The following is a 22906-nucleotide window of genomic DNA, read 5'->3' as shown; positions in this document are numbered from 1 at the left end:
CCTGGCTTTCTGGCGCCACCTAGAGATTTGTTTTAAATCAACCCTTTGTGCGTTCAATTGGGAGAATTACCTGTGACACACTTGTGCTATTGCTTGTTTACGCTTTAGTTTTGATCTTTTTTGTATGAAGTTTTGCGGTTGGCAAACTATAGAAACATACAAACAACGAAACTCAAAAAAGATTTTATTTGCACAAGCGTAAGATTAAAAAAACAAAACCTCGCTACTGTTTTACAAATCGGTATCCTTCGACATCGCCGGCCTTAGCAAAGAGTTTGGAAAATACCTCAATAAATTACACATGCATGTGTCCATTCTTCAATGTTGTTTATCACCCTGCCTTTCCAATAGTAGCTCCTACTCCCTAGAATGTTAATGTTTTAAATGCAGCAATTGTATTTACAAAATTACACAAAAAGCTAAATTGAGCCTTTTTATCTTTTAAAGAGCATTTTTGGAAAATAACTTAAAAACAAGAAAAATACAATTATTGCAGTATACTACAATCATTGTTACATGATGCAAAAAGGAGCATCTTGACGTACAGATGTCAGTGCAAGTCAGGTGTCCCCCCCCCCGCCCCTTCCCCAACCACCATCGCCTCCTATTGGCCCTGGGAAAAGGACCTTCATCTCCCAGCAACCAGGGTGGTAGGGGGACTACCTAGAAAAGTTATTTCCTCAATTAATTCAGAAAAAAAATGAAAAACAATTACTCATTCATGTGACAACTCAGACCAACATGGGCACCACTGCATAAAAGTTATTACGGGCGTCATATTGGTGGGATTTTCTTTTTTTTTCACATTACACACCGATTTTATTTACAACTTAACTTTTAGCAATTGTTATTTAGCTAGACAGCCCCTCCGGGTGGCCCAATATATAAACCAGGTTGACTTGCTGCAACATAACTCAATATCCAGTAGACGCTAAGTCACGGCTCGCTAGAGACATCGGGGTACATTACAGAAGCGGCATCTTCCCAGTCTTCCTACGCTTTGTGCTGATCTCAATCTTTTCCTACAACATGATTCTGCTGAATCGCCTCAGCCATTGCGGGCCACTCTTATTTTGGGCTGTAGGAAATGGTTAACAGCATTGTAAAACGACAATCATCCTTTTAACGGTTTGAGGAAAAAAAACGAAATACTCCAGTGGTTCCTTTCACGTATGTTTCAACATTAATAAACAAGCTTGTCCAAATATACCCTAGAGTCCACGTTTAGAGCACCCAGTGTAAAAACATAACGGGTAAAGTGTTGCCATTACCGTGAATAGAAATGATCTTTGCAGCCAGAAGCATGTAATAGTGTTCATTTTGACCCTTTTTAACGATGCGTAAACCGCTGTCTGGCTGCGCAGTGCACCTCGATCCAGGTGGTGGTTTGTACCGAGCACCAGCCGCCGGTGGGCCGCCACCCTCACATCGGAGGGGGTCCCCCCCACCCCGGACCTCTCAGCTCAATCCCTCCTTTCCCCCCCCCTCCCCCCCACCCTCGTCAGGTGCGTTACCTACATTTCATCTCCCCCACCCAAAATCCACCGTCACCTCTTTCCTCACGAGCCGTGGTTTGGAGGGTGTTGTAGGTCCTGCCCTGAGAATATCGGGTGGAGTAGAGGGTGGAGCTGGAGGGCGGCAGCTGCCGCGGCCTGCGAGGCCCGGGGGGCGAAGAGGGTGGGGTAGAGGGCGGCGTGGGGCATGTGGTGCAGGGCCATGGGCGTGTGGTGGAGCGCCGAGGCGGGGATGATGTGTATGGGCTGGCCGGAGAGGAAGGCGGTGTGGTGGGCGGGGATCAGGCCGTGCCCTATCGAGTGTCCCAGAGAGTGTCCCAGGGTGTGACCCAGGGAGTGCTGCAGGGAGTGGCCCAGAGAGTGGCCCAGGTGGGACAGGGAGATGGGTGTGAGGTGGTGCTGGGGGATGTGGTGCACCTGGGCCAGCTGGGGGTGGGCGGGGTGAGCGTGGTGGGCGTGGTGGGCGTGGTGGGCGTGCGCGGGGTGGAGCCCCATGGCGGCGGCGTGGTGCTGCAGTATGGCGTGCTGCACCGTGGTGATGGAGGTGGCCGAGGCCATCGACACGGCCGGCTGCTGGATGTGGATCTGCTGCATCTGCTGCGGCTGCGGCTGCAGGCTGGCCGCCGCCGCCGCCGCAGCCGCCGCCGCCGCGGCCGCCGCCGAGGGGAACGTCTTGACCTGCTTGGCCATCAGCTGCTGCTGGATGTGCTGCTGCGCCGCCTGCTGCAGCTTGCCGTACTTCTCCATCTCCTCGGGGGTGAAGGTGATGGGCTGGCTCTCCAGGGGGGCCAGGCCGTCCTCCTCGGGGTCCATGCACTCGTCCTCCAGGCTGGGGGGAGGGTAGGAGGGGTAGCCGTGCTGCATCGGGGGGTGCTGCTGCTGCTGCGGCGGCGGCATGTCGGCCAGGAGCGGCTCCAGCATGGCGCCCTGGGGCATGTCCTGGCCCGGCTCCCCCGGGTAGTGCGCCATCAGCGGGATGGCCTCCTGCTCGAACGCGGGCTGGGCGTCGAGGAGGAGCTGGGGGTCGGCGCAGGGCCGCGGCGTCTCCTCCGGCGCCACCGCAGAGCTCACGGGGACCTCCGCCTTCTTTACGGGGGCTGCGGGCGGTGGGGGCGGAGGGGGGAACTCCCTGATGGGCTCCACCAGTATGACCTCTCTCTCGGCCTCCGGGGCCTTCGCCCCCGGCGGCTTGTCGGCGTCGCCGGGCCTGATGAGGGGGATGATGGCGGGCCTCTTCCCCGACTGGAGCTTGCCGAACAGGGGCAGCATGGCTTTGCCCCCTGCCGAGGGGGGCAGCTTGGGACCGAAGTAGCCCTGCGGGGGGTCCTTGATCTTCCCGCCGGCCTTGCTCCCCGCGGGGGGGTCGTCGCCGCCCCTCTTGGACTGCACCTTCTCCAGGAGCTGCCGGGCCGTGAGGGAGTTCCTCTGGTCCCCGGCGTCCCGGGACGGCCCCGTGCGGTGGGGGCCCTGCGAGGCCGACGGCGCGTGCCCGCTGCGGCCGGCCGCGCGCGCCGAGCGGGGCGACTGCGAGCGGTAGATGCGCGAGCGGTTGAAGTCGCGGCGGCGCTCGGCACTCTGGGCGCGGCTCCGGGCCCCGCCGCGCCGCGGCGAGGCCTTGGCGGAGAAGCCCGAGGAGCGGCTGGCCGAGCTGCGGCTGCGGCTGTAGCTGCGGCGCCAGGAGCGGGCGCTGCTGCTGCTGCTGCGGCTCCGGCTGCTGGAGCTGCGCGAGCTGCTGCGCTTGGCCCGCGGCCGGCCCCGCCTCTTCCGGCGGGCGCCGTGGCTGCGGGAGCGCGAGCGCGAGTCGTCCGAGGACGAGGTGGAGTAGTGGCGCCGGCGGGAGCGCCGGTGGCCGCCGCCGCCGCCGCGGCGCTCGTACTCCGAGTCCGACGAGCGCTTGGAGCGCCGGCGGCGGCGGCGGCGGCCGCCCGTGCTGTAGCCGCTGTAGCTGTCCGAGTAGCTGCGGCTGCGGTGGCTGTAGCCGCTGCTGGCCGCCGAGCTGCGGTCCGAGCTGCTGGAGTAGGAGCGGCTGCGGGACGCCTGGCCGTGCGGGCGCCGCCGGCCCCCGCCGCCGCCGCCCCCTCCGCTCCGCCGCTCCCCGTCCCGCCGGGAGGAGCGGCTGCGGGAGCGGCCCGAGTCCTGGCTGCGGTGGGGCCGCTGCTCCCGGGGGCTGGAGCGGTGGTGGCGGGGCCGCTTGGCGCCGCCCTCGTCCTCGCTCTCGCTGCTGGGGGGCCGCCCGGGGCCCGTGCTCTTCTGGGCCGCCGCCGCACACGAGGTGCTCGGGGGGGCGGCGGGGTCCGTCTTCTGCCTCTTGGTGCCGTTGTGCTCCTCGGGGCCGCCGGCCTTGGCGTCGGGGGCCTTGCCGGAGCCGTCCTCCTCCTCCGCTGCGGACGGCTTCGCGGGGGCCTCCTTGGCGGGACGCTTCCTCTTGCCGGGCTCCGTCCCGGAGGGGCCGGCGGGGACTGCTGTGGCGAGCGGCGGGGGGACAGAGGAGGCGACCACCTTGTCCTCCGCTTTGGGCTTGGGCTCCTTGTCCTTGGCCGCCGCGTCCTCCTCCTTGTCCTCCACCTTGTTGCGGCTCTTCTTCCGTTTGTGTTTCTTCTTCTTCTTGGGTTTCTGCCCGGCGACGTCGGCCTCCGCCGCCCCGTCCTCCGCCGTGCCCTTCTCCTTGTGTTTGGAATGCTTGCCGGATTTCTTGTGCTTCTTCTTTTTCTTCTTCTTCTTGGCGGCGGCACTGCCGTCGACCGCCGTGGCCGGCTCGTCACCCTCCGCCCGCGCGCCGTCGTCCCCCTTCGCCGCGGGTTGCTCCTTGTCCGCGCTGGGCCCCGGGCGGGCCGGCGTCGCCTCCCCGTCGGCGGTGGGGGGCGCCGCCTCGGCCCCCTTCACCGCCGCCTCCTCGCATGGTTTTGCGGACTTCGCAGCTTTCCCACCACGCGCTCCTTTGTTCCGGGAAAGCTTGAAGTCAAAATAAAGCGGGTTGCAGCTGTAGGACAGGGAGGGCAGTGCCTTGGTGAACTCCAGCAGCTCCGACGGCCACTGCAGGGTGGTGCTCTCGTCTTTGCTCAGCACCGGGAAGAAGGGGCCGGTGGGGATCTTCGGGCCCGAGTGGGCGTCGGCGGCCTCCTGCTTGGGCCCCTTCTCCGGTACGGGAGGGGGCCGGCCGGGCTCGGCTGCGAGCTCCTCCGCCTTCACCTTGGGTGAGGGAGGGGGCGGCTCTGGGTTGGTGGCGGTGTTCACCGCGTCCTGCTCCTTCTCCTGCTTGCACCCTGCAGGGTTGGACTCTGCGGTGACCGGCCCGGCGGGACTATCCTTCACCGTCTCCTTCTTCTTTTTCTTCTTCTTCTCCTCGGGCCCCTGCTCCTCTGCCGCCGCCTCCTCCTTCTCCCCCTCTTCGTAGTCCCCGGCCTTGAGTTCACACTGGTCCGTGGCCCTCATGAAGAGCAGGAACTGGAAGCGGGGCTTCACGCGGCAGTGGGTGGGCGGCGTGTAGTGGTAGTACTGGGGCTCCTGGCCGGCGTAGCCTTCCTCCCTCCTCATCATCATCTTCAGCTTGTTCAGCGTGGCTGCCAGGGCGGCGCCGTCGTCCTGCGGCTGCGACGCCTCCTCCTCCGTCGCCGCCTCCGGCCCCGTCGCCGCCGCGGCCGCCTCCGGCCCCTCGTTGGCGCCGCCCCCTCCCCCGCCCTCCCCTCCCCCCCCGTCCCCTGTCCCCCCCTTGGGGCTGTCCGTGCCGCTGGTGGACGCCGCCTCCTCCTGGGCGCCCGCCTTGTCGCCCTGCTGGCTGTCGCCGTCCTCGTCCTCGTCCTCCGCCGCCTCCTCGCCGTGGTCCGAGAACACCACCGCCGCGGTGACCAGCTTCACGGGCGCCTTCTTGGCGAAGGAGAAGGACACGCTGACCTTGGAGGCGGCGGCCGCCGACGGGGGCGAGGAGGCGCTCCGCTTGCCCAGGGAGAAGCTGACGGCGGGCGCGGCGGCGGCGGGGGGCTGGGGCGAGGCCTGCCGGGCACTGGGCTCCGCCGGGGCGGGGGGCGCCGCCTCGACGGGCGGGCACTCGACCGGGGCGAACGGGGTCTCGGCGGGCGGGCTGTCGCCGTCCTCCATCGACTCGCCGTCCACCTCCACCGTGGTGGGCTTGAACATGGGGCCGCTTCCCGGGGTGCTGGGACACAGAACACAGGGGGTGTGAGGACAGGTTTGCGTTTCTCATCGTTGCCGTTTATTCATTCTGCGCCCTCTCCCTCCTACATTTGTTCCAACCCCTAAACAGTAGCGTACTCCTATCGGCATTTAAAGAGACAATGGTGACTACAACTTGTGCGATCCTTTGTTTCTAGGCAGAACTATAACTACAGTCTTGGGAGTAGTTGTCCAGCAGGGGGCACTAGTGGCGCAGGTTCTTACCGGTCCTGTTGTTTCCGCTGCTCAGCCAGCTCATGCAGCCTCCGCAGCATCTTCTCATGCTTCTTCCCTCCCTTCCGGGAGCGAGAGGACACATTCCGTGCAAACTCTCTCTGTTTGAGCTCTTTAAGCCTCTGTATTAAAAAAAAATGAACAGAAAGTTCACATAATCTTTAAGGCAGAAAGCCAATCCAATAATGTATCTTGACAAACAAGAACAATCTTGTTATTCAATTTGTATTTTTTGATCTATGACTCCATCCCATGCAAGTTTCCGTCTAGAAGAATGGACAGGCTGCATTTGATATTAATTGTCAAGGGGCTTAGCAGATGCTATTATTCAAAGCCCTTCGAGAAACATCAGATACAAGTCATGTAAGGTCGGGGGCTGGAGTTAGGTATCTTGCTCAAGGATCCCAGATAGGCTGTGGATATCAGGGACAGAACCCAGAACCATTTGTCTGGGAGTCCGACACCCCAACCACTAGGCTAGACTATCCTGCCTTCTGGTGGGTCAAACCTCCCGTACCTGCTTGTGAGCGTGGTCGTAGGAGTTGATGTGGTTGTCAAACTCCTGGTGTTTGGTGTACTGCTTGTCGCACAGTTCACAGTAGAAGTTGGCTCTCAGTTCCTCCAGAGCTTTGGCTATGGCTTTTTCCTTCTCCACCTGGTCCTGTGGGTCGGTCGACAACAAGTAACGTCAGCCTGGCATACAGCGAAATTAACCATAGCAAATGGACCAACACAGCGTATGGTTTCCATAATGTAGAACGCAGTGCCAATAACTGTCAACTGACTCGTTTCTCATCTAGGATTAGTACATTTGATCTTATTACTTACAAAAGTGGGTTTGTACGCAATAAGATCAAATTATTGAGTGTACTTTTGGTTTAGAGGACATATGTTCCCTCTCATAATGGTCTCTTTGTGAGAGTTATTTAAATGTACAAGCCACAGCTTGAGGTTGAACAGGGTTTACCCGGACCTTACTAGGTGTGCAGTCTCTGTTGTGGAATGGATCAAGGAGTCACCGACAGCCTGCAGTTTTGCTCATGCAGTGGCAAGGGCACCAGTGACTAACTGTGCCGGGTCGCGTGGCCGCAGAACAGCCGGCAGAGAGAGAGGGGGTCACCTTGGGCTGTGCCGAGGCATGAGGGGAACAGTGGGGGGAGGGCTCTCACCTTGTACTTCTGTCGGAGCTCCTCTGTGTCCTCCTTCTCCACCTCAAGGACTCTCCGCTTCTCCGTGGCATCCTCTGCATAGTCAAGCTGAGGAGAGAGGGGGAAGCCATTACATTACCCTCGCCTCAAAAAATCATCTCAATCTAAAGTCTGTTGGCAGACGAGCTCAAATCTGGGCGAACTGGACCGTTCGCTTTCTGTCGCTTCATATCTGTTTAGACTAATCGTGCTGCTGTAGGCTGGGATCTGTATGGCCGTTATTAGCCAACATTAACTCAGCCAGCAGTAGCAAACTTTAAGGATTTTATAAAGATTAAGTCAACACCGTTCAGACTGGAAAGTGAAGAAATACACTTTTTTTCTTTGTTCTGCTATAACATAGTTGGACTGCTGGAGCACAGCTTACCATCCCCTTAACCCCCTTATGTTGCGAACTGCAGCTACTTATGGTGTTGAGAGAGATCAAGTATATTAAATAACTGTTCGGATTTAACAAATTAAAGTGTAAAAAGCCCCATTTTACTGCTAATCTTTTACCAATTTCATGATATAGTTTTTAATAAGATGGCATGTTCCGCCCTAATAACTCATTTGCCGCCACCTTTACACAGGTCATATTTCCTGGCGACTTCTGCCCTAGACATAAACGTAGACATAACAGCCACCCCCATGACCCACCTCCATCTCCATGCGTCCCATCCCCATGACATCTTGTTTGAGGGTGATGGGCACAGGGTCAGTGCGTCCTGCGGGGGAGGGGGCAAACAGAGAGAGGACAGGGTAAGCTTGTGATCCCGGGACGAGCGGGAGTGGTTTCGGAGACAGCCTGCTTAAGAGCATAGGGCGTTGGGGGTGGGTGGGTGGGGGGGAGAGGGAGGTAGGACGGGGGGGGGGGGGGGGGGGGGAGTTAGAGGATTTTGCCTTGAAGTGCAAAGAGACCAGAAAAGCTACAGTGAACCAAATACCAGCCATTCTCACAGCTTACTGCGGCCCCCCAAGGTGAGCGGGGATAAGCAATCCTTTGCTGTGCTATTTCATCTCAATAGCAGTTTTTTCTTTTTCTTTTCTTGTTTTCAATCAATATAGGGTCAAATTGGTAGCTACTCTAGTACGATATCAAGGCCGCGAGGGACTTAACAAGTGGGAACGCAGACAAATAGTATTGAGTACGCCTGGTAGTGAAAAGTGTGTACGTCAAGCTATTTTTTAAATCTTCTACAATATGGCGTTGTTTAGGCTGCTTAAGTACTCTCCCCTCCATGCTGCAGTCCTGTTAAACCGGAACGCAGATTCTATCAAGGGCAATACAGCCTGAGGGAGAGAGGAAGGTGGGGGAGGAGGGAGGGTAGGTGAGTGCTGATGCCGCCTTGTGCTGCAGCTTGCTAAAACACCACTGCGACAACAGCTAAGAAAACACAACCTCCCCCCTTGCTGCCATCCCGACTATTCTTTTGGCCCCATTTACTGCCTCCTCTAAGCGGACCAACTGTCCTTTTCCTGCTGTCCTCAACACAGGGTCTTGGCAGTTGTTGGAAACCCTGGCTACCCTCCGTCCTCATCTAGTCGAGCTATGTCACGTAAGCTGTGAAAAGAGCTAGATCAGAAGGAAATTAAACTGTTTGGAAAAAAAAATTAAAATAAAAAAAAAAACACAAAATAAATGGATTTGAAAGAAAAATCCAAACTACTTTCGAGATTGACACAGAATTGCTTAATCCACTCATAATCAGCCAAACAAAGCAGAACGAGAGAAGAAGAAGAGTAAAAAAAGGGACACAAGCACTGGACTACAGCAGAGTGACGTCACAGGCCAGGAATCGCCATGGTGACAGTGCAAGGGATGGGGATACTTACCTGGAGAGAGGCACAAGGACAAGACAGACAGACATGGGACTCTTAAAACTAAGGCTGCATAAATAGTTTAGGCTAGTCTGCTGCAGCTAATGCTAGACAGATATTCGATTTAATTATCAGATTTCAATTGTTCGTTTGGTTTCAGTTTTTTCTTTTTCTCCGACTTGAGACGTTCATTTATCCTACTAAAAGTCAAACTTGGGTCCAATTATACCATTGGGCATGTACAATATTACACAGAGCTACGGCACTGAGTTTTCAATCATTGAAATAATCTTAAATAGTATGGACAGTGCTGTTACGCCTTATGTTGATCATATCATTGTCCACTGAGATTAAGACTTAAGGGTCTATTTTCATTAAAACTATTATTGTTCAGGTAGTATCAGGGACTTGCCTGTTTTTTATAGATATTTATACATCATAATAAAAATGTCTCCTCTTTGCCCCATACAAAACTCGATTTTGCAGTATACTTAGTGTAACATTCACAACCCAATGGCATAATATTTTTTTTCCGGCATATCATATTATAGAGCTGCCTGTCAGGACTCCCATTCCCAGCGCAGTGTCTGGCCGCGAGATAGCATTTTAACTAAGCAAATAGTAAAAGTTAACCGACGAAAAGTTAAATTGACTCATTAACTCCACCGAAAAGACTGAGAAAGGCGCGTATGTTTAGGTGGTAGCCTCATGACTATTTGTAGATACTTCTGATCACCTGGCAGCGTTGTGGTGTGTGTGACGTGTGTGAGTAATTAATTCATGTTTGAGCCGGCAGGCCATCCCGCAGTCAGACCACTGCAGTAGCGAGCTTCAACGGTGCCCCTTTTAACAGGTGGCACGGGGGAGTGGGAGGAGTCACGGGCCAAGCTTCAGGACCAGGATGAGCCCTGCACCATTACGCTCATCCCAAACTATCACCATCTTTCGTCAACGGAACGGAACAGAAAACACAAATAAGGAGAAAACCACAGTGACAAATACTTTCGGCATTACCCATTCCAGTGGAAAAAGAAAGAGACCAGACAAAAAGAGTGCATCTAAAGAGGATCACGGGGTGTAAATCACAACGTAGGAGAGAAAAGAAGAACTGAGAACAAACGACAAGGACAATGCTCTTAAAAGGGGTAATGTATATGTTTTTACATACAAGCAGCAGAATGACCACTAATACAAAGAGAGAAAGAGAGAGATAATTGAAAGCCTATGTAGCATTGGTGCTCTGATGACAGGGAAAAAAACAAAAACAAAAAACAGAAATGGGAGAAACTTAAAAGAATCAAAAAATCAAAACAAATTCAATTGGGGGATAAAATAACATTTACCACTAAGTTTACCATCAGCACAACATGGGCAGGATCAAATAGCTGTAAAAAAGAAACACCAATTGGTTAAGCAGGAAGATTGAGGCACATAGAGTAGGTGGGGTCGGGGTTGAGGGAGATGTGGGGATTAGAATATAGAGAGGGGGAGGAGAGTTGGAGGCCTATTTGTCCCTCTCCTCCTCCTCCTCCTCCTCCTCCTCATCCATCCTTTCCCTGTCCCCCCTTCCCTCTCTGGGCCTAGGTTCCTACAGGGTTCTCCTCTCACCACTTTGTCCAGACCAGCCGTCCCTGCCCCCATTGTCCTATCTGGGCTTCATCTTGCCCAATTCCCCCTGAATACTGTGCGGGTTCATCTCAGCCCAATGACTGTGAGCCAGTGACTGGGTTCGATGGGGAAACCATGAGGTAATCAGCTCCTCCGTTTCGGCGCCGTGCATTGGTGAGGGGAGTCATTTAACCAAGAGACGGGACTGCACATGACCAGCGTGGAGCACAACAGTCTCCAAAGATGGACATGCTGAGGTGCCGTTTGTTTAAATCGTCCCCCGCCGTCTGCGTTGAACAAGGAGTCATGCTTTTTTTAACGTCAACATGCCATCCATTGCTTGGAACGCATCAATGGATGCCGCTAGACACAACCATTCTCTCCCCCTGTGGGACATTTTGCCTCTCAGACGCTGGCCGGCCCCAGTTTGGCAAATCTACCGTACCTCCTTTCATGTCCTCAATGTGGGGGAGCTGGTGCATGTGCGTGGTATGCACCTGAGGGAAAGGTGGGCAGCTGAGCTTTGAGCAGTGCTTAGGACTTTCTAGGCATCACAATGCCACACCACGCTAGGACGGACAGAATGACCATTTAAATGTGTTTATTTTTGCGGCTGTCAGAGGAGATATATTCGACTATCTGGTGAAATTAGGCTACAGTGCGTTAACTGGCTCCAACACTGCTCAAAGCAGCAGATAGGGGTAGGAGGGGTTGAGGGGGGGGGGGGGGGGGGTTTGAGGCAGGCAGGAGTGCACCTCTGGGGAAAGCATGCTGTGCGGGACGGGCGAAAGAACTGGGAGAGGATGGACATGTGTAACCATAGGGGACAGAGACGGTTTTGGGTGCAGAGGGGGTGGTGTGAGGTTTACCCTGTAAGTTGACTGTATGGCTCGGTCAGTCACACACTCACACACACACACACACACACACACACACACCTCAGGCCCATGTTACAATCAAAACACATAATACACGCACACAGGTTTGGAAGTAGATACAGGCATCAGGCAAAGGAGGGGGGCGGGGATGGGGGGGCTGATCTACTCTGCAAGCCATTCAAAGTCTGAGCCGTGGTTACAGCCAATCAGAATCCCAGAGAGCAGCCACAGACACTCAGAGAAAAATACAACACATGGACTAGCCGGAGCGGGTGATTCTACAGGACCTCGTCAAATCATGGCACCCTGAAGCTACCTTGATTTCAAAGTGGATTTTTGTTTTGGTCTTTGTTCAAAAATCAAGCACTGTGTACACCTGAGCAGATTGACACGAGAGTTTAGTGATTTATGAAGCAATAGAATGGAAGCTGAGAAAGGCCATTAGCCTACAGTTCACTGTAGAGGGAGTGTTATTCCATTGAGGTTAATTGCAAAGTGAGGTGTGGGGGGGGTTTGGGGAGTGGGGGGGGGGGGATGGGGGAGAGAAACACATACACACATACACACGCGCGCACGTACACACACACACACACACAGACATACAGAGGGAGTCCAACAAACCTTACCTAAAAGGGGCAAAAAGAACAAAAAAAAGAAGGATAAGAACAAAGTCAATACATTGGAAACTTAAAATTGGGGACACATTGCTATGACTTCAGAAAGATCGGAAAACCTTTGCTTATGAGAGGAAGGAGAGGAATGAGAGGCAGGTCATTATGATAGTCGTTGCGATAAGGCAGCAGGGAGGACATCCTGTCCTAGTACATAACCAAAACTGAGAGCCTGCCATGCAGTGGTGCTGTGCAGCGTTGGTGGGTTATTGGTCTCAAAACACGGCACCCTTGAAACTCTTACACAACTGGACAAAGACAATGACTCTCCTACCCACGTAAGGCAGCTTATATAACACCACAACGCGGACACGCCGGTGGCAAAGTCGCAGGAAAGCACACACACACACACGCACGCACGCAGCCCTGGCAACATGCTCCCGCCTACACGCAGATCCTCAACAGATTCCAGCTCGCTGTTCAGCCATTTCAAAGCCAGTTGAAAACAAGCCACCTGAGAAACCATACAGGCAAAGCGGTGAAGCCGTCGCCTGCTATAATGTTGTCATCCTGCCCAGAATGATGCGGTCTCCTCTTGTGTTCTGTTGCCTGGCCGACGTGCTTTAAATCTGTGGGAACGAGCGGGATTGAAAGCCATATATGTCCAAGGAGGACTAAAACAGAGTGAGGAATCAACAACAGGACACAGCCTGGTGTGGCAGTGTGCCATCCTATCTTTCGGATCACTGCTGTGTGCATACCCATATGCGCAGACATCAATGTCAATGGGTGTATGCAATATCAAAACAATGGTGTTGGCCTCGTTCAACTGTAGGCAGTATGTATGACATTATGCAAAGCACTGCAGACAGTGTGAGGGTTCAATTGAGCGGGGAGAGGTCAACGGAATGGAATGAGGATCAGTAAGGGAGACACACAACTATGAGGATGTGGCGCATGCACGGGGAACCAAACGCAAACAGAAAACCGCGGTCGGTACACTACGCAAATCTGTCAACACTGCTGTCATTGTGTCGCCGCCTTGCGAGCGGCCGTTACATTTTACAAGGGAAACCTTCCCGAATTTGGGGAAGTTACCGAACGCGAGGCGAACTCTTGCAGGATGCGAGTTCTGCTGGGTGGAATATAAGCCCTCGGCGTCCGCTCTGTGTGTCCGGCGGCTATCTCAAATGTGTTTGGACGGAGTGTTACTATGCAAGCCGGGGGGGGGGGGGGGGGGGGGGGGAGATGCAGATGGAGGGGGTGCTTCGGTTGGAATTCAATAAAAGTGTGGCGGGATGAGTGACGGTTGTGTTCAACATCGGAGGTCCAATGTGAAAATGAGGTGTGATGCGATAACGTGTAGGTGTATGCTGTGTCTTGGAGTATAAGGCCATGGATGGAGAACCTCTGTAGATGACATCCTGTTGAGTCAGGGAGACAAATGACCAATGAAACTACTAACCCCTTGAATGTTAAAAACAGACCCATGGAAATAAACAAGATCCCTCCAGTGATAGCCATGGAAAAACATGATTAAACCAGTACAATCTAAAAAGGTCTGATCGCTCAGGCAAACCCATATATAAGGAACAGGAAGTACAGTATATGGCTCTATATAGCGCTACCAGGAAGTCTCTCTTTACCGGCCTCGTTAAGTGCAATATAACCAGATATTCTGCTTCTTCTCGTCACCCCATTCTGCAAACCAACGCAGGAAATTAGAAAAGCCATTAGCACAGGGGATTTAAGCTGATCACGTCAGTTGATCATTTCCATGACTAATGGCACAGTGAACACCAACGCCATCCCAATGTAATAAAAAACTGCCTCATGTCAAGTTAGACAGCATCGTCTACCAGGTAGCTGGTTATTGTATCCGTATGGTGTGCAGGAAAACACTATTCTGTACCTATTTTATCATTAATCCTGCATTATTTCAACATCAGCCGAATGACAAAACATAACTCGATTTAATTATCTTTTAAAAAAAACAGGTAAATAAATATATAAAACCAAGATGCCAACTTTGCAGACTCTGGCCTTCGGCGGAATGCATCCCATTGCAGTAATATGAACCGCATATAAGCCCGTTTCTGCTCCGGTACCACTGCAGTACCACTGCAATAAGCCAGATACAGTGGGTAACAGCAATACAAGGGAGATGCGATTGAGGAACTTGAGAACCCCAGGACTGTTTAATGAGGAAGAACATCTTGTTTTAACCCAGTCACAGACAAGAGAGGTGCTTGACAGATTAAAAGGATGTTGATACAAAAAGACAATGAAAATAAAGAAGCAGATACAAAACGAATGAAAGAAGAAAAATAACAAAACGAGAAAGCCTTCAGGAGAATGGAGGAGAGGGAAAAGGACAAGTTGGAGGAGCTGTGACCCAGCGTTGCCAGAGCACACTACAGAGGAGAGAGCTGAGAGGAGAGAGAGAGAGAGAGGTGTGTGTGTGGTGGACTGGAGAATATCCTTACCCTGCATGGTTTTTCCCAGGCCTTGCCCCGACTTCCAGCCATGTTTCTCAAGCAGCCGATGTCCGATGTTATCCTAGAAGAGAGAACAGAGGAGAGAAAGACCAAAAATATTCCAAAAATAAGAGAAGCTTTCTCCCGGTGTGACAGGTACAACACAAAAATAAAAACAGAAAAGAAACGAAAAACACAAATCTCACAAAACGTTTTATCAGCACAGCCACCACCATTGTCATCATTCACATCACCTACAGCGTGTAACGTCAGTGACTTTCAGCACACAGGGGTTGTGAGTGGGGGGGAATTGGAGGAGGTATGGGCTTCTCCACTACAATGAACTACTGTGGGCTATGTGTAGCCTAGCCAGTACACGCTAGCATCCGTGTGTAGACAATAAGGAGCAGGGAAACATACCCACCCGGTGCAGAATGCAGTCAAAACCCCCTTCTTGTTAAGGCTAACATACGGCAGGCTTTTAGCGTGTTAATTGTTAGTCTTTAGACGGACAAGTCAAATCAACTAAGATTACGTAAGAAGGAAGGAGAAAAGGGGCAATATATGTAGCACACGCAGACATATATCACCCGGTACAGAGCGAGAGCTTAGTACACATAGAAACACATGACAACACGGTATGGAAATCTTGCATTGAAAGGAACGTGGGCCTGAGACTCCAAGCTTGCTGTGATTCTATAACCATGACAAAACAGGAGGAACACCATGGAACAAACACAGCTGTACAGCAAAAAAAGAGCGAGAGAGAAAGAGAGGGAGAGATAGCGGGAGAGGAGGAGACGGGGCCTTGGATTACCATTACAAGGCCCAGGTTGAGACAGTGACCAAGTATCATAAAAAGGGGCATGTATGTGTGCAGGTAGAGAGGAGGACATTGTGTGGAGGTAGCACTATAGCTACTACAGGGCATCCCGTTGCGTGTGTTCTTTGACACCTCTTGCATTATGTATTTTAACCGTTGTAATTGGAGTCATGCAAGCTGGAAGCATACAATCAGGTTACAGAATTTGTATGTCGGATGGCATTTGGCAGGCCCAGTAATGCTGTTGGCTCATTAGGTTCTCATTGGGACTTATACCAATGCATCCTTTCTTACAACCTGAATGAGCCATGTCACATTTGGGCAGGTAGGTCCGAACTGATAGCCCATTGTCAAATTGATTGAAAGAGATGCAAGAGCACACCCAAAAAGGACTTCTCTGAAATAGTACTTTGTGCATAAAGACTTAAGACTTATCTCACTGGTAGGGGTCAGCGATAAAACTTAAACATTTAAGGTGAAATGCAACACCGTCCCACCACTACACACTACAGAACATCTTCAAGCACAAATTAAAAAAACAGACAGATCAATCATGTTTTCTTAATAAGCAGTGGGGTTGATTATAGCTAACACAAGCTTGTCTAACATTCACCAGAGTGCTGCAATCTAAAAGAGATAAAGTAAAAAAAAACATACAAACCAACCAAAAACAACAAAAAAAATGATAATTATAAAGAAATCACAGAGTGGACATCAAGTTTCACAGACAAAACAAAAAAGGTGAAGGGGTTGAGAAACCACACAAAACCTGCATGCGACTTTTTGTTAAAGCATTTTTTAACAAAAAGGTGACGTCGGGTTTAGTAGCGTACTGAGAGTGGACCGTATGAGGGGAGATGGGGCAACAGAACTTCCACTGTGTTAATCTCAGGTGGGCTCAGGCGAGGAGGTGTTAGGACAACAGAGCTGTTGACAGAAGGGGGCTGAGGGGCGGGAGAGAGCAGGCCGAGTCGTGGTGGTAGTAGATGAGGAAGAGGGGTCGGGGAGGGATTCTAGGATAGCGCAGATAAGCTATGGCCAAGTATGGGGTTAGTGCAAGTGAAATGGGTGGTGCTCACGGACACAACGCACACACACAAACACACACAGTGCGTGATGCATCTCCGCCAGTAGGTTCAACTTGTCTTCTCCCCTAAACAATTGGTTGAGCGAATGACTCTTCTCTCTGCAGTTATCCGATGGTCACCTCATGGGGAAAGACCTCATCTTATCATTTCCTGCCTCCCTCCAAGTTTGTTTTACCTCCCTGTTCAACTCATTCCGTAGGGCTGAAAACATCCAGGCCTGGGAACTGAAGCAAGGGGACGTCCCATTATTGAGGCTTTGACATGAGATAAGACCTGAATCTCTGCTGGGCCTCATTTAGACGAAGGCAGACTTGGGACATGGTAGCTGTTTCAGAACGGGCCCTTGTATACAAACTACAGGGGCAAGAGGCTTTGAGAGAGTGCAATGTATTTTTGACCTTCAGCCGATGCACGTGAACACGGCACAGTAAATAGTCAATAGAGGCTATAGATCTGCTGTAGCGCAGCGTTTCTGGACTACGTCACCCACGATGCTGTTCTACATAGCATGATATTACCGAGCTCACTGCAGCAAAATCTGCAATGAGCTCCACCCCTCCACCCACCACCCCCATCTTCCCTTTATCTCTCCCTGCTTTTGACACCGACCATGCCTCTGTCCTGCACTGCAGTGTTCCAGTGCAGCAAAGCCTGATACGTCAACACTTTCCTTGGGGAAAGAAGCCTCTTGGAGCAATAAACAAGTTTGCAGAATTATTTCCTAAACTACATTTTCCAAACCGAGTCAGGTCATTAAATCTGACAGGAGCAAATAACGGAAGCAAAAGCACGACCGACAATTGGATGCAATGCCCTACCAAGGCTATAGCTGTCAAATAGGCTTCACAATATATGGTTAATGGTGGTTGGGAGGTAACTCTCAGGTAAAGCACCAGTGTTAAACTATTGATGAGTCGATTAAAGCAAAGTGGGCTTAGTGAATCCTGTAGGCGGAGATGCAGCGTGGGCTGTGTGTGCTGAAAAGAAGGGTGGGTGCACTAAAAGAATATAGACGGACAAAAATGAAAGCAACAACGGCGAGTCCAACAGCAGTGCAAGTGGAGTGAAGGCATTTCCATACGAACCTGGCTTTAAAATACTGGGCTGTCAAAAGAACAGTCACACGTGAAAACGTAAGAGACCGGCCAAACGCTTTCAACTGCAATTACTGGTAGATGCTAGATTCTTTAATTCTCAAATGCAAATCTGTCTCTGCCTTTAAACAAACATAATACTGTATACAAAAACAGAAAATAAAAGCGGGGAGGCATGTCAATAAAAATCCACCAATTGACAGTTAATACAGGTAAAAAATAAAAGTGTTACCCAAACACAAGTGATGTAGAGATAGGAGAGGGGTGGTGAGTACATTGAACCACCGTTGGCGCAATGCTTGGGGTACAGTAAAGGGATGTGTGGGGAAGGGGTGGGGGGTGGGACAGATATGCAGAGGAGGCAACCGTGTCACCGCTCCGAGAAGTCAGCAATGTGATGCTTTGGTTTGTATGCATGCATGCATGTGTATTTGTTTGCATTTCATTATATGGATCATTTGGATAACATTTCTGACTGACTTATGCACAACTCTGCTTTGTTCTTTTGGGCAATTATGTGCATTCCTGTTGTGTTAAAAATGTGTGACTGAATGGAAACAATTGTTCGAAACCACCACACCCTCACAGAAACAGCATGGGCCACACCATGTGAACGATACGTGGTTGTCTGAACAAGTTAATATGTGATGCCATTAAACGTATCGACAGCTGGTAGGCAGGAAACTCTGGTACTTACCTGGTAATTGATCGTGAAGTAAATAACACTGATTGGTTGAATGAGGAAAGTTCAGTTGGAAAAATGGTGCTGGTGGTTTCAATCATTTGTCATCAAACACACAATATGCATGAATGTATTGCAAAATACATCACTAAAGATTATGCTACGAAAAGGGGGGGGGGGTGTGTGTGTGTGTGTGTGTGTGTGTGTGTGTGTGTGTGTGTGTGTGTGTGTGTGTGTCTCCCCTTTGCATATCATTGTGAAACAGGGTTTGGAAGGTTGGGAAGAGATTGCGGGGAGAAAGGTGGGGGACAAGGGGGCTGGAGGAGGTTGGGGTGGATGGGATTGGATCTCAGAGGCAGAGGAGAGTAGTCCCGATAAGAGTGGTGAGTGGAATAAAAAAACGGTGCTTAAATGCTACGCAATTAACACATGCAATGCATAAAAATTAAAATAAAGAAGTTGTTAGAGGGTAAAAAGAGCAGAGAGGACCAAAGGGGAGAAGAGAGACGACAGAGAGAGAAAACAGATATCCCAATAATGTACCACAGACCTCTATCTGCCTACAAGATCACACACAGTTGAGAGGCATGGGAGGAGCTCTGAGAAGCTGGGCCGACGCACTCAGCGACAGCTCCCCGTGTTCCGATCGGTCAACAACTGTTGGGATCCAACAGCTGTCGCATTGAGAGCCGTTTTTCTTGAATTGACTCTTGTTCCTCGTGGCTTTATGCTCACAACACCCATCATGACCATACAGCTACCAGGAAATAAGAGTTGTTCCCTTGATTTGAAATCCCCGTCGCACCTCGCCCTGGCGAGGGGCGCGTGTGTGTTGTGAGCACCATCGGAGAAGGGTTAAAACATTGAGTGCTGGTGGAGAGTGACTGAGTGACGGTCCTGTAGGACCCCAGTGTCGGGAGCCGCGTTGTGGCTGCGGCTCAGCGCTCAGCACCCCTCCATAAACAATAGCGCAGGAGCAACAGACTTGACTGGCGACTACAAGCATGGTGAGCAGGCTACCTCTGGGCTACACTTTGTCTGCATTCCACGCACAGCGGGGGTGGGGGGTGTGCTGTGTGAAAATATGTTTCCTTGAGATCGCTATCTGGGCTGAAAGTCTGCCCTAGTACTTCCCGGCTAAGAAGTTAAGATCTTGGTTGGGTCAAATTTGGTTTCTTAAAGCAAACAAATGAGATGGGAGAAGGAAATGCAAATTGCAGCCTGAGTCAGTCGTTACAGAGTAGGTGCTCTATATTGGACATTTAAAGGCTGGTTGTTGCCTAGAGGCCTCCCAAGCCATCTTCAGCTGATGCTTATAGACATCGGGACAACACAACACAGACAAGGGTCCAACCCATGATCCAGTGTTTCAATCCAATTCCAATGTAAAATGGACATAATGGGTATATGTGATGATATAGATGAGGTCACGAATCTAGCCACAATGTGGGGGAGAGGGGAAATGCACCACGTAGAGTGCCTGCTCACCAGAATGCTTCATAGAGATAAGAGGAGGTGAGACAAAGGGATAGAGAGCGAGACTGGAGAGACGAGACTGGAGAGCGAGAGGTAGAGAGAGCGGGACAAGAGAGGGCGAGACTGGAGAGCGAGAGTGAGACTGGAGCGCAAGAGTGGGAGAGACTGGAGAGTGAGAGCGAGATAGATAGACAGAGACAGAGAAGGTAAAGAAGAAGTAAACCGGGCTGCCTGCGCTATTATCTATGTGCCTCTTCAGCAAAAATGCAGTCCCAGTTGCACAAGCACCATGCCAGCACAGAATGACAGAGGGTACTGTACACCGATTCACTGTGTAGTAGGGAGGGAGCGACAGAGAAAGAGAGAAAGAGAGAGAGAGGGACAGAGGCAAATATACAGAGTGAGAGAGTAGTGAGAGCAGATAAAGAATGTGACAGGAGTGAGAGAAAGATAAAGTAAGAGAGAAGAGACAGAAGGAGAAGCGTTACGAGGACCCTAAAGATATGAGTAGGAAAGCAGAGCGTGCAAATACAAACCGGGTCATTGCTGCTTAGCTAATAGGGGCCAATTCGCTGCAGGAGAGAAATGTCGAACACCCCAAGTTGTGTACAATAAGATAACTGTCCTACAAGTACACCAACAATAAGTACAACACCACACACCACACACGCATCGATTCAAGCAGCATACACTCGCACACACACAAACACACACACACACACACACACACACACACACACACACACAAACACAATGCAGCCAGTCACATCATTACACATTCACTCTCTGTTGTGCTCAAAAGGAGTGGATTAAGCACTGGCCTCGCCCTTTCCCGAATCAAATTTTAGACTGAAAAAACGACAGTAAATTATTTCATCTTGAGTTTAGCTCTTAATCGTGTGACAACCCCAACTTTGGTGGAACTGTGCAAAATGAGCAGATGCTCACAACCTCAAACAGCCCTAGATAATTTCAGTCAAAATCCATTAAAGTACCAATACTTTCAAATGGATTAAAAATAATCAACTCATCTTTAATAACAGTGCTTTAACCACTCCTTACTTTTTTAGTGATCTATATCTTACTGGGATGACTAACAATGACTTATGGGAGACTACTACACATTTACAAAAACAAGATTTGGAAGTTAAAAACGAAATCAGAATAAATGATAATTTCATGAAATGGAACAGACAAAAGACCTGGGGCTGGTAGTATGGGTGGGGGTCTATAAGGTGGTAAATGGACATGTGAACAAGTGGGTTTTCCACGATTTAGGTGTTAGTGTATTGGATACGACACTGGTTGCATCTACGTAAGACAGGATGAATGGACAGTAGTGTGTGCGGCTCTTTTAAATCTCCCTGGACCTATCATCCACTCCACTCTCACAGCTGCTCCAATGGTGCGGGTGTGATGGATGCACTCTTACCGATTCGATGGGCTTGTCCAGGGACGCCTGCTCCAGCTCCAACTGGCCCTCCTCATATTGGTCAAAGCTATTTCCACCCTAAAATGGACACAGGATTAGGTATTATTAAAATCTCTCTGTGGGCGACTTACACAAATTCAACCCACAAAATCTGCTGCAGGAGAACAGATTCAGTGTTATAAGTTTGATGAATTTCGGCAACAACTGCATTCAAAAAAGTTAATTGGAAAGGTGTGTTTATCAATTTCAGTTCATGCCGTGGTAATGGTATAACTGTTTATGCTCGGATTTCAGAGCACAGCAGAGTTTGAAGATAAACAGTTTAAATATGCAAGTCGTGACCTGGGTATACCAGAATGAGCAATAGCCAATAGCCATACTGCAATCCATTTAAATAGTTTGTCTGTGTGTTTCTAAAACTTAGGACAAGAACAAGCTCTCTCAAGAATAGCAGAGAATAGACAAAGAACACCGTCAGCAGTTGTTGCTTCGGCTATTTAAATACCAAATAGTTAAATTCAATATAGCCTACTACTACCCTATTGCTTCCCCTTGATTGGTTACGTGGGAAACACCAAGAAGTGCAATAACCCCCCTCCATATTAAGCCTATATAACATTCCCTCTTAAGCTTCCATGTTTTTCTAATAAGCTATTTGTGATAGCCAACCCATCGTCTGTGAAGTGTGGCAGTTGGTGGTTGCAGTTGTTTAAGCCTAATCCATGGACAGCAGACTAAACTTCCCTATGTTTAGGGAGATGTGTTGACGACATACATTTCTGTAATAAACACAGGCCTACATGCATAGAAACTAAGCTTAAAGAAAACAAACCCCTATGGTTCAATCCCTCTGAACTACCGGGGTTCTGCATCAGCATGAGTAGAGGACACAATCTGGTGAAACTGGGGTGGGGCTGGGGAGTCGAGAACTCATTTATGAATAAAAAAATAAGTCAATGGCTTCCTCTTCGCTTACCCAATAACGTTCTGTATCGACTACTTACAGGCTTATCAGCACAACCCCATTGCCAACCAAAATAACATCTCAGTAACCTAGCAAGCAGACTCTCCATCTTTCTTATTTCAGTTACAAATACGCACACAAACACACATTGTTGATATGCAAAAATGGTAGGTTAATGGTGAACGAGAATTTGCGATCCAAATTTCTCTGTCCTCAAACAGCCAGCATTGAAAGCTTCGGACAACAAATGGAACTATAAAATAAGCAAGCTTGCCGCTGTAATAGAACTTCCTGACATCTTTCAAACATTGTGTTCCCTAGGTTAGACTTATTAAGATAATGATCTATCTAGTCTACTGTAGGGAATATATGAACGATTTTACAAGACATGCTCGCATTCATGCAATAGATTCTAAATACATTGTGACATATTGTTTTATAATGTATAATTATGCACGTTAAGGATACTATCCCACTAAAAAGAGAATTAAAAAGGTAAAATGTTTTGGGAATTGTGCTGACAAGTTTTACAAATCACGTGGTAAATATGAACATGGCCCTTAGCCATGTACTCTAATGAAAATCAACAAATACATGTTTCTTTCAAAAGATACGAGTGTGTGTGTGCGCTCGTGTACGTGCGTGCGTGTGTGTGTGTGGGCTAACAGGTGACAAGCCAGCAAGAACAGAAAATTCGTCAACATAAACAATCAAAAGGTGTAGTCCAGTGAATAAGGTTTCTATCTCCCCATCGACATTGATCTAGCGACAGAAACTGCTGGAGTTGAAAAGGTGCAACACTGAATAAACTATTTTCCAAATATATATAACGTATGTTGTAGTTGAA

The 22906-nt window shown here is 50.3% G+C and overlaps 1 protein-coding gene across 7 annotated transcripts in view; it reads right to left on the bottom strand.

Annotated features, from left to right (window-relative positions):
* Positions 1 to 167: 167 nt before the first annotated feature.
* The window catches only part of gpatch8 (G patch domain containing 8), a 29227-nt gene continuing 6488 nt past the window's right edge, over positions 168 to 22906 (bottom strand). For 2 of the 7 annotated variants that reach the window (XM_030337920.1, XM_030337911.1), the window contains exons 2-8: positions 21096 to 21173; positions 14510 to 14582; positions 7766 to 7833; positions 7088 to 7174; positions 6436 to 6579; positions 5910 to 6040; positions 168 to 5667 (exon numbers count right to left, since the gene is read on the bottom strand). In XM_030337920.1, coding sequence (XP_030193780.1) covers positions 1560 to 5667; positions 5910 to 6040; positions 6436 to 6579; positions 7088 to 7174; positions 7766 to 7833; positions 14510 to 14516 — 4545 coding nt within the window. In that variant the 5' untranslated portion in view covers positions 14517 to 14582; positions 21096 to 21173 and the 3' untranslated portion in view covers positions 168 to 1559. Of the gene's footprint in view, positions 5668 to 5909; positions 6041 to 6435; positions 6580 to 7087; positions 7175 to 7765; positions 7834 to 10269; positions 10312 to 14509; positions 14583 to 17496; positions 17516 to 20199; positions 20236 to 21095; positions 21174 to 22906 lie in introns of all 7 variants that reach the window. The other 5 variants (XM_030337955.1, XM_030337961.1, XM_030337931.1 and 2 more) reach the window with 5 other exon arrangements.

This window comes from Gadus morhua, chromosome 2, assembly GCF_902167405.1.
Source record: "Gadus morhua chromosome 2, gadMor3.0, whole genome shotgun sequence".
Taxonomy (NCBI): Eukaryota; Metazoa; Chordata; class Actinopteri; order Gadiformes; family Gadidae; genus Gadus; species Gadus morhua.
This window is presented reverse-complemented; position numbering and strand designations above follow the sequence as displayed.